General features: G+C 50.3%; 1 protein-coding gene across 1 annotated transcript; it reads left to right on the top strand.

Moving 5' to 3' along the window:
- The first annotated feature begins 9,790 nt into the window (after positions 1-9,790).
- Positions 9,791-10,555, top strand: LOC144608771 (regulator of G-protein signaling 9-binding protein C-like). The gene has a single exon (XM_078426859.1). It carries the CDS (start codon positions 9,791-9,793, stop codon positions 10,553-10,555), a length of 765 nt encoding a protein of 254 aa, XP_078282985.1.
- Positions 10,556-11,709: the final 1,154 nt, after the last annotated feature.

The raw sequence follows: 11,709 nt of genomic DNA, 5'->3' as shown, positions 1-11,709 counted from the left end.
CGGAAACAGGCCTTTTCGGCCCACCAAGTCCGTGCCGCCCAGCGATCCACACACATTAACACTATCCTACATTGTTATAGACAATAGACAATAGGTGCAGGAGGAGGCCATTCGGCCCTTGGAGCCAGCACCGCCATTCAATGTGATCATGGCTGATCATTCTCAATCAGTACCCCGTTCCTGCCTTCTCCCTTAAGAACTCTATCTAGCTCTCTCTTGAATGCATTCAGAGAATTGGCCTCCACTGCCTTCTGAGGCAGAGAATTCCACAGATTTACAACTCTCTGACTGAAAAGGTTTTTCCTCATCTCAGTTCTAAATGGCCTACCCCTTATTCTTAAACTGTGGCCCCTGGTTCTGGACTCCCCCAACATTGGGAACATGTTTCCTGCCTCTAACGTGTCCAACCCCTTAATAATCTTATACGTTTCGATAAGATCTCCTCTCATCCTTCTAAATTCCAGTGTATACAAGCCTAGTCGCTCCAGTCTTTCAACATATGATAGTCCCGCCATTCCTGTTAATATTTATTTATTTGTCTGTTTGTTTTATCTTAAATACAGGACTTAAAAAAAATATTGATTATGGGTTTTACAGAGTACTATGTTTACATATCTGCTGTGCTGCTGCAAGTAAGAATTAACAATTTTACTTGAGTTTGGCTTGATTGTATTTATGTATAGAACATACACTGATCAGCCAAAACATTATGACCATTGACAAGTAAAGTGAATAACATTGATTATCTTTTTACAATAGAACCTGTCAAGGGGTGGGATATATTAGGCAGCAAGTGAACAGTCAGGTCTTGAAGTTGATGTGTTGGATGCAGGAGAAATGGGCAGGAGTAAAGACCTGAGCGACTTTGACAAGGGCCAAATTGTTATGGCCAGACGACTGGGTCAGAGCATCTCTGAAACAGCAAGGCTTGTGGGGTGCTCCCGGTCAGCAGTGGTGAGTACCTACCGACAGTGGTCCGAGGAGGGACAAACCACAAACGGGCGACAGGCAGGGTGTTGGGCGCCCAAGGCTCATCGATGCGCGAGGGCAACGAAGGCTATCCCGTCTGGCCCGAACTGACAGAAGGTCGACTGTGGCACAAGTCACGGAAAATGTTAATGGTGGTCACGGGAGGAATGTGTCACAATACACAGTGCATCGCACCCTGCTGCGTATGGGGCTGCACACAGAGGACCAACAGCACATTAGGCAGGTGGGCATAATGTTTTGGCTCATCAGGTCATAATGTTTTGGCTGATCGGTGTATATAGAACGATATGTATTGTCACAGAAGGCTGTGGAGCCAAAGTCAGTGGATATTTTTAAGGAAAGAGATAGATTCTTAATCAGTGCGGGTGTCAGGAGTTATGGGGAGAAGGCAGGAGAATGGGGTTAGGAGGGAGAGGTAGATCAGCCGTGATTGAATGACAGAGTAGACTTGATGGGCCGAATGGCCTAATTCTACTCCTATTACTTTTGATCTTATGATCTTACAGCATTATCTGATCTGATTGGAAAACATGCAAAGCAGGTTCAGTATTAGGTTTGTTATTGTGATGTGTACTGAGGTACAATGGAAAGAACAGACCTAAAAGTTGATGTTGGAAAGGAAAGTTAATAAAATAAAAAAATGCCAGTCCCGATCAGAAACATCACCTCTCTACGTTTAGAGTTTAGACTATAGAGATAGAGCGCCCTTCAGCCATTTGAAAGGTGTAACTTATTCACTCAAAGGGTGATGGGTATATGGAATGAGCTGCCGGAGGAGGTGTAAGAAAATAACTGCAGATGCTGGTACAAATCGAAGGTATTTATTTCACAAAATGCTGGAGTAACTCAGCAGGTCAGGCAGCATCTCAGGAGAGAAGGAATGGGTGACGTTTCGGGTCGAGACCCTTCTTCAGCCGGAGGAGGTAGTTTAGTTCAGTGTAGTTTAGAGATACAGCGTGGAAACAGGGTTCGTGTCGACCAGCGATCCCCGCACACCAACACAATCCTACGCACACGTGGGACAATTTACAATTATACCAAGCAAATGAGCCTACCAACCTTTGGGGTGTGGGTGTGAACCGGAGCACCTGGAGAAAACCCACGCAGGTCACGGGGAGAACGTACAAACTCCGTACAGGCAGCGCCCGTAGTCGGGATGGAACCTGGGTCTCTGGCGCTGTGAGGAAGCAGCTCTACCTGCTGCGCCACCGCGCCGCCCCAGTTGAGGCAGGTCCATGGATAATTTGAGTTTAGTTTACTGTCACATTTACCTGAGGTACCGTGAAAAGCGTTTGTTGCATGGTACAGATGGAAGAGGATTGGAGGGATGTGGGACAAACGCGGGCAGGTGGGACTACTGTAGATGGGACATGTTGGTCGTGGAATTCTCTGCCACAGAAGGCGATGGAGGTCAATTCACTGGATGAATTTAAAAGAGAGTTAGATAGAGCTCTAGGGGCTAGCGGAATCAAGGGATATGGGGACCAACGTGGGCAAGTTGGGCCGATGGGCCTGTTTCCAACCTGTATCCCTCTATGTGGCGTTTGGTAGGTTCCGATATCCTGGTTAAAACATTGTGCTGGAGTTTAGAAGGATGAAAGGGGATCTTATAGAAACGTATAAAATTATAAAAGGCCTGGACAAGCTAGATGCAGGAAAAATGTTCCCAATGTTCGGGGAGTCCAGAACCAGGGGCCACACAGTCTAAGAATAAAGGGGAGGCCATTTAAAACTGAGGTGAGAAAAAAACATTTTCACCCAGAGACTTGTGAATTTGTGGAATTCTCTGCCATAGAGGGCAGTGGAGGCCAATTCACTGGATGACTTTAAAAGAGAGTTAGATAGAGCTCCAGGGGCTAGCGGAATCCAGGGATGTAGGGAGAAGGCAGGCACGGGTTACTGATTGTGGATGATCTGCCATGATCACAATGAAGAGCGGCCTATGAAAAATGGCCTCCTCCTGCACCTATTTTCTATGCTTCCATGTGCTGTGAATTGGGCAGGTTGTTATCACGATCGAGTGCTGGTTCATTCTTTCCACACACTGCTGCTGATGAAGACGCCAGTGAACCATTCCTCCCCTAATCACTGCACCAGCAGCCCAGTGGCACCACGCCTGGGGGTTTGGGTAAGTGTTTGACACCTGTGTCGGTCAGGGAAGAAGCACAAGTTCTTGTACCTGAGCCTTCAGCGCAAGGCTTAGTCCATCAGGAGCACTAATTAGCAACTCCAGTGTGTGTGTGCTCCCTGATTTTCTTTTCATTAAAATTAATGAATGGAATTCACGGAAGGCGCTTTTCCCAATTCCCGAAACATATTCCCAACGGTGAAGCCACAATGCAGGGAAGCCACTGGAACTGTTTTTAACTTTCTATTTATGAACCAAAAGGACACAGAGTGCCGGAGTAACTCAGCGGGTCAGACAGCATCTCTGGAAAACATGGATAGGTGACGTTTCACAGAGTGCTGGAGTAACTCAGCGGGTCAGGCAGCATCTCTGGAAAACATGGATAGGTGACGTTTCACAGAGTGCTGGAGTAACTCAGCGGGTCAGGCAGCATCTCTGGAGAACTTGGATAGGTGACGTTTCACAGAGTGCTGGAGTAACTCAGCGGGTCAGGCAGCATCTCTGGAGAACATGGAGAAGTGACGATTTGGGCCGAGACCCTTCTTGGTTTAGTTTAGTTTATTGTCACGTGTACCGAGGTACAGTGAAAAAAAATGTTGTTCCGTGCTAACCAGTCAGCGGAAAGACCTTACATGATTATTACTGAGCCGTCCACAGTGCACAGGTACATGACGAAGGGAATAACGTGAATAACGTTTAGTGCACGGCAGAGCCAGATCAAAGATAGTCCGAGGGTCTCCAATGTGGTAGATAGTAGTTCAGGACTGCTCTCTGGTTGTTGATAGGATGGTTCAGTTGCCTGATAACAGTTGTGAAGAAACCGTCCCTGAATCTGGAGGTGTGCGTTTTCACACTTCTGTACCTCTTGCCCGATGGGAGAGGAGATGAATGGTCTATCTCCACATTGTATAACTCGAGGAAACTGAGCGGAAACTTTTTTACGTAAAGGGTGGTGGTTCTATGGAACGAGTTACGGGCATTTTTTTGAATGGTGGGGTAGACTTGATGGGCTGAATGACCTCATTCAGTTACCTGAGGCGGTGCAGCTTGGTTTCACCAGGTTGGTCCCCGGGATGGCAGGACTGTCATCTGGGGAGAGGTTGGAGAGACTGGGCTTGTATTCACTGGGGTTTGGAGGGGCGAGAGGGGATCTTGTAGGAACATGTAGAGTTCTTGGTGGAATGGACAGGCTAGATGCAGGGGGGGTGGGGGCGGGGGGGTGTTCCCGATGTTGGGGGCATCCAGAAGCAAGGGCTACACAGTCTGGGAAAGGGGGGGTCGGCCATTTGGGACTGGGATGAGGAGAGGCTTTTTCATCCAGAGAGTTGTGAGTCTGTGGAGTTCTCTGCCACGGAGGGCAGTGGAGGCCGGTTCACTGGATGTTTTAAAGAGAAAGAGTTGGATTTGGCTCTTGGGTCTAGAGGAGTCGGGGGGTATGGGGAGAGGGCAGGAACGGGGTACTGGTTGTGGATGATCGGCCATGGTCATGTTGAGTGGCCGTGCTGGCTCGAAGGGCCGAGTGGCCTACTCCTGCACCTATTTTCGATGTTTCGATGTTTCTAATTCTGCTCCTAGGAGTCATAGGGTCATGGAAACAGGCCCTTCGGCCCAACTTGCCGACACCTGCCAACATGCCCCATCTACACCTGCCAACATGCCGCATCTACACCTGCCAACATGCCCCATCTACACCTGCCAACATGCCCCATCTACACCTGCCAACATGCCCCATCTACACCTGCCAACATGCCCCATCTACACCAGTCCCTGCATTTGGCCCATATCCCTCCAAACCTGTCCTATCTATGTACCTGTCCAAATGTTTCTTAAACGTTGCGATAGAACCCGCCTTGACTATCTCCTCTGGCAACTCGTTCCATACACCCACCACCCTCTGTGTGAAAAAGTCACCCCTCAGGTTCCTATTAAATCTCTCCCCCACCCCTCACCTTAAAACTATGTCCTCTGGTTCTCGATTCCCCTACTCTGGACAAGAGACTCTCTGCATCTACCCAGTCTATACCTCTCATGATTTTGTACACCTCGATAAGATTCATGAGTTCATAAGTTATATGAGCAAAATTAGGCCATTCGGCCCATCAAGTCTACCCAACCATTCAATCATGGCTGATCTATCTTTCCCTCTCAACCCCATTCTCCTGCCTTGTCCCCATAAAACCTGACACCCTCATCCTCCAGTGTTTCAAGGAATAGAGTCATTGCCTGCTCAATCGCTCCCTGTAGCTCAGGCCCTCGAGTCCTATGGCTTATGAACTGATGAACATCTTGGTTAGCATGGGCAAGTTGGGCCAAAGGGCCTGTTTCCACACTGTATTACAAAGAGAAATAAACAGCATCGCTGAAGGAGTGGCACGGTGGCACAACGGCAGAGTTGCCGCCTTACAGCGTCAGAGACCAGGGTTCGATCCCGACTACGGGTGCTGTCTGTACAGAGTTTGTACGTTCTCCTTGTGACCGTGTCGGTTTTCTCCGGGTGCTCCGGTTTCCTCCCACAGTCCAAAGGAGGACAGGCTTATAGGTTAATTGGCTTCGGTAAATTGTAATTTGTCCCTAGTGCGTAGGATGGTGCTAGTGTACGGAGTAAACCTGGGCTGGCATGAACTCATTGGGCCGAAGGACTTTTTTTCGCACTGTATTTCTAAAGACTAAAATCCCTCCTTGGAGCTAATACTCTGTAATCCAGGCAGCATTCTGATAAGCCTCCTCTGCACTCTCTCCAACGTTGGTTTCCACACGGTATCTCTAGAGTCTATCCAGGAACTTGTCCAATTGCCTTAGAAATGTTTAGGAAAAAAACTGCAGATGCTGGTTAAAATCGAAGGGTCTCGACCCGAAACGTCACCCATTCCTTCTCTCCAGAGATGCTGCCTGACCTGCTGAGTTACTCCAGCATTTTGTGTCTACCTGTCTTTTAAATGTTTTATACGATACAATACGATACAATAGACAATAGACAATAGACAATAGGTGCAGGAGGAGGCCATTCGGCCCTTCGAGCCAGCACCGCCATTCAATGTGATCATGGCTGATCATTCTCAATCAGTACCCCGTTCCTGCCTTCTCCCCATACCCCCTGACTCCGCTATCCTTAAGAGCTCTATTTAGCTCTCTCTTGAATGCATTCAGAGAATTGGCCTCCACTGCCTTCTGAGGCAGAGAATTCCACAGATTCACAACTCTCTGACTGAAAAAGTTTTTCCTCATCTCAGTTCTAAATGGCCTACCCCTTATTCTTAAACTGTGGCCCCTTGTTCTAGACTCCCCAATAGAACTTTATTTATCCCAGGAGGGGAATAGATCTGCCAACAGTCATAAAAACACAAAATGCGTGAAACATGAAATTAAAGTGACGAGTGGAAAGGATTGGGGATTATCGTTAGGTTGGTGGGTACATATAGTTTAGTTTAGTTTAGAGATACAGCGCGGAAACAGGCCCTTTCGGCCCACCGGGTCTGCGCCGACCAGCGATCCCCGCACATTATCACTGTCCTACACCCACTAGGGACAATTTTCTTTCATTTACCAAGCCAATTAACCTACAAACCTGTACGTCTTTGGAATTGTGGGAGGAAACCGGAGATCTCGGAGAAAACCCACGCAGGTCATGGGGAGAACGTACAAACTCCGTACAGACATCACCCGTAGTTGGGATTGAACCCGGGTCTCCGGCGCTGCATTCGCTGTAAGGCAGCAACTCTACTGCTGCGCCACCGTGCCGCCTTACATGGAACGAGCTGCCAGAGGAGGCATTTGAGGCAGGAACTGTAACCACATTTAAAAGATACTTGGACAGGTACATGGATAGGAAAAAGGCTTAGATGCATATGGGTGAAAGGTTGGACAGGTGAGACTAGCTTACAGTAGGTAGGACATCTTGGTTGGCATGGGCTAGTTGGGCCAAAGGGCCCGTTTGCACGTTGGATGACTATATGACTCTGCAACCCCCCTGGCTATCTACACTCCTAACCACGGAGTATTCACTCTCAACAGGCTATGTGTAGTTCAGTTTAGTTTATTGTCACGTGTACCGAGCGAGGTACAGTGAAAAGCTTTTGTTGCGTGCTAACCAGTCAGCGAAAAGACAATACCTGATTACAATCGAGCCATTCATAGAAACATAGAAACATAGATGCAGGAGGAGGCCATTCGGCCCTTCGAGCCAGCACTGCCATTATTGTGATCATGGCTGATCATCTACAATCAGTAACCCATGCCTGCCTTCTCCCCATATCCCTTGATTCTACCAGCCCCTAGAGTATCTAACTCTCTTTTAAATTCATCCAGTATACAGATACATGATAAGGGAATAACATTTAGTGCAAGGTAAAGCCAGCAAAGTCCGATCAAGGATAGTCTGAGGGTCACCAATGAGGTAGATAGTAGTTCAGCACTGCCCTCTGGTTGCGGTAGGATGGTTCAGTTGCCTGATAACAGCTGGGAAGAAACTGTCCCTGAATCTGGAGGTGTGCGTTTTCACACTTCTGTACCTCTTGCCCGATGGCAGAGGGGAGAAGAGGGAGTGGCCGGGGTGAGACTGGGCCTTGATTATGCTGCTGGCCTTGCAGAGGCAGCGTGAGGTGTAGATGGAGTCAATGGAAGGGAAGTTGGTTTGTGTGATGGTCTGGGCTGCGTCCACAATTTGCTGCAATTTCTTACAGTCTTGGATGGACAATGTGGTTAACTGCAAATTAGGTGACCATTTCGCTGAACACCTCCGCCCAGTCTGTCTGGACCTATGTGATCTCCTGGTTTGCTAGACACTTTAACTCCCCCTCCCATTCCCAATCTGACCTTTCTGGCACCTCATATTTCGCTTGGGCAGCTCACACCCCAGCGGTATGAACATTGACTTCTCTAACTTCGTAACCCTTGCTTTCCCTCTCTCTCCCCATCTATCCCCATCCTAGTTCTCCGACAACTGTCCTCCTGATTAACTTTACTGTTTGCATGCCTCTTTGTCACTTTCACCTCAGTTAACGATCAACCATTCACCCTCGGACTATCTTGGATCGGACTTCACTGGCTTCACCTTGCACTAAACGTTATTCCCTTTATCATGTACACTGTAAATGGCTTGATTGCAATCATGTACTGTCTTTCCGCTGACTGGTTAGCACGCAACAAAAGCTTTTCACTGTACCTCGGTACACGTGACAATAAACAAAACTGGAACTACATTTACAGAAGGCTCTCGACTCAAAACGTCACCCATTCCTTCTCTCCAGAGATGCTGCCTGTCCCGCTGGGTTACTTCAGCATTTTGTGACTATCTATGGTCTAAACCAGCACCTGCAGTTCTTTCCCACACTCAACATTTTCCCTGATCAACGTCTGCCTTTGATCTGTGTTTTCACACCTTGGCCTTTCATATCTCTATGTCTCCCTCTCCCCTGACTCTCAGTCTGAAGAAGGGTCTCGACCCGAAACGTCACCCAATCCTTCTCTCCAGAGATGCTGCCTGACCCGCTGAGTTACTCCAGCACTCTGTGAAACGTCACCTATCCATGTTCTCCAGAGATGCTGCCCGACCCAATGTTCCCAATGTTGGGGGAGTCCAGAACCAGGGACCACAGTTTAAGAATAAGCGGTAGGCCATTTAGAACGAAGATGAGGACACACTTTTTCAGTCAGAGAGTTGTGAATCTGTGGAATTCTCTGCCTCAGAAGGCAGTGGAGGCCAAGTCTCTGAATGCATTCAAGAGAGAACTAGATAGAGCTCTTAAGGATAGCGGAGTCAGGGGGTATGGGGAGAAGGCAGGAACGGGGTACTGATTGTGAATGATCAGCCATGATCACATTGAATGGCGGTGCTGGCTCGAAGGGCCGAATGGCCTCCTCCTGCACCTATTGTCTATTGTCTATTGACTATTGACCCGCTGAGTTACTCCAGCACTCTGTTGTCTATCTGCAGTTGTAACCCTCCCTGTCGCTTGCGTCACTGGAAGCGCTGTAATCTCAAGAGATGCATTTAAGCAGCTCGCAGCTCGTTGCAAGACCAGGCGAGAGAGAGAGAGTCCGACAGAGAGTCAGGGAGGGACAGAGAGAGAGAGACAGAGAGAGAGAGAGAGAGAGAGAGAGAGAGTGTGGGGGAGAGAAATGCGGACAGAGGTGGGCGCGGCGAAGAGGGATTGTGATCTTCTGCAACGAGGAGTAAGGTGGATCTGAGACTTGTACTTGAACCAAGCAGAACCAGAACTTCCCCAGGAGCTGCAGATTGTGGACGGAGGGGTTGGGAAGAGGTGGGGTTGCATTGAGAAAAAGGTTAGATGTCTCCTCGTTTGCGAGGGTGCCCGCTGCTCCTCTCCGCCCGGTGACAGAAGCGTCTCTCCACCCACCCACTCACCCACCCACCCACCCAAACACCCACCCACCCACTCACCCACTCACCCACCCACCCACCCAAACACCCACCCACCCACCCACCCACCCACCCAAACACCCACCCACCCAAACACCCACCCACCCACCCAAACACCCACCCACCCACCCAAACACCCACCCACCCACCCAAACACCCACCCACCCACCCACCCACCCACCCACCCAAACACCCACCCACCCACCCAAACACCCACCCACCCAAACACCCACCCACCCAAACACCCACCCAAACACCCACCCACCCAAACACCCACCCACCCACCCACCCAAATGCCAATCCACAACACCAGGGTCGCGGATGAAGCCGCCGCCGCCTCTGCCCGGGCGAGGGACGAGTGCAAGTCGCTGGTGGAGTCGCTGGCCAAGCTGACGAGCTGCTACAGGCACCTGGCCATGGGCGTCGGGGGCTCGTCCGACTCGGCCGAGCTGCGGGACGAGTTGTGGAGGACCGGGGAGAAGACCCAGGACGTGTCCGTGGTGGTCAGGGACAAGCTGACGGCTGTGCTGAGGGACAAGCGGCTGGGGGGCGACCAGAGGGCGGAGATGGAGCGCCTGTGGGTCGCCTTCAGCTCTTGCCTGGAGCTGTTCCAGGTGGACCTGTCCAAGGTGCTGAACTTGTGCCGGGGATTCCCACTGGCCGGGAGGTCCCCTCTGCTGGTCCGCACAGGGATGTCGGGGGCGGTGAGCGTCCAGGACAACTGCTCTTCCACGGACCCCCCTCCCAGCGCCCTGGAGCAGGACGAGGAGCTGAGGGAGCAGATCGCCCGGGTGGACAGGATGGTGGAGAGTATGGAGACCAAGGTCAACGTCCTCCGATGGACAGTGGAGTCCAAGGGGGACTCGCCTTACCTGTCGGCGCTCAGCAACGACTCCTCCTCGGTGGCCTTGCTGTCGGTGGACGAGGAGGGTCGGGGTCGGGGTCGGGGTCGGGGCTGGGGCCGGGGCTGGTGGTGTTGCGGCCGGGGTACAATGTGCCTCGGCTCGGTCCTGGTCTGCACCGTCGCCGCCGCCGCCGCCGCGGTGCTCTCGGTGTGAGTGGCCTGGCCTGACCTGGTTCGCTCTTCAACCCCAACCCACCCCCTAACCCCAACCTTCCCCCTCCCAGAAGCGGTGCCACACACAACACAACAAGCAGCGTCCTGGTCTCTCCGGACCAGGACACCGAACCGAGCCGCGCAGAACTGGAGATCTGACTAGCTCTCCTTTTTTTTTGTTTAAAGAGTCATAGAGTGACACCGTGTGGAAACTTGCCCACACCGTCCAACAATGTCCCAGTTCCCAGTTACACTAGTCCCACTTGCCTGCGCTTGGTCCATAGTATCCCTCCAAACCTGTCCTATCCATGTACCTGTCCAACTGTTTCTTGAATGTTGGGATAGTCAACTACTTCCTCTGGCACCTCCTCCGGCTTGTATACACTGGGATTTAGAAGGATGAGAGGAGATCTTATCGAAACGTATAAGATTATTAAGGGGTTGGACATGTTAGAGGCAGGAAACATGTTCCCAATGTTGGGGGAGTCCAGAACAAAGGGCCACAGTTTAAGAATAAGGGATAGGCCATTTAGAACGGAGATGAGGAAAAAAAATTCAGTCAGAGAGTTGTAAATCTGTGGAATTCTCTGCCTCAGAAGGCAGTGGAGGCCAATTCTCTGAATGCATTCAAGAGAGAGCTAGATAGAGCTCTTAAGGATGGCGGAGTCAGGGGGTATGGGGAGAAGGCAGGAACGGGGTACTGATTGAGAATGATCAGCCATGATCACATTGAATGGCGGTGCTGGCTCGAAGGGCTGAATTGCCTCCTCCTGCACCTATTGTCTATTGTCTAACCCCAACCTGCCCCCCAGAAGCTGTGCCACACACAACACAACAAGCAGCATCCTGGAGATCAGACTGACTCTCCTTTTTTTTTGTTTAAAGAGTCATAGAGTGACACCGTGTGGAAACTTGCCCACACCGGCTAACAATGTCCTAGTTCCCAGTTACAATAGTCCCACCTGCCTGCACTTGGTCTATATTATCCCTCCAAACCTGTCTTAGTTCTGCCCTCTGGTCGACGTTTCAGGTCGATCAAATCTCGCACAAACAGACTCAAGAACAGTTTTTACCCCAGAGCCATACATGAACTGAACAATGTCAAACACTGATACGCACTGTTACACTGACTTTCAGCACTAGGTTACACTTTTT

Source organism: Rhinoraja longicauda, chromosome 2 (genome assembly GCF_053455715.1).
Source record: "Rhinoraja longicauda isolate Sanriku21f chromosome 2, sRhiLon1.1, whole genome shotgun sequence".
Classification (NCBI taxonomy): Eukaryota; Metazoa; Chordata; class Chondrichthyes; order Rajiformes; family Arhynchobatidae; genus Rhinoraja; species Rhinoraja longicauda.
This window is presented reverse-complemented; position numbering and strand designations above follow the sequence as displayed.

What these genes read in the sequence shown, in the direction of transcription:
- LOC144608771 (XM_078426859.1), top strand. Translation starts at nt 9,791, where the DNA reads ATGCCAATCCACAACACCAGGGTCGCGGATGAAGCCGCCGCCGCCTCT.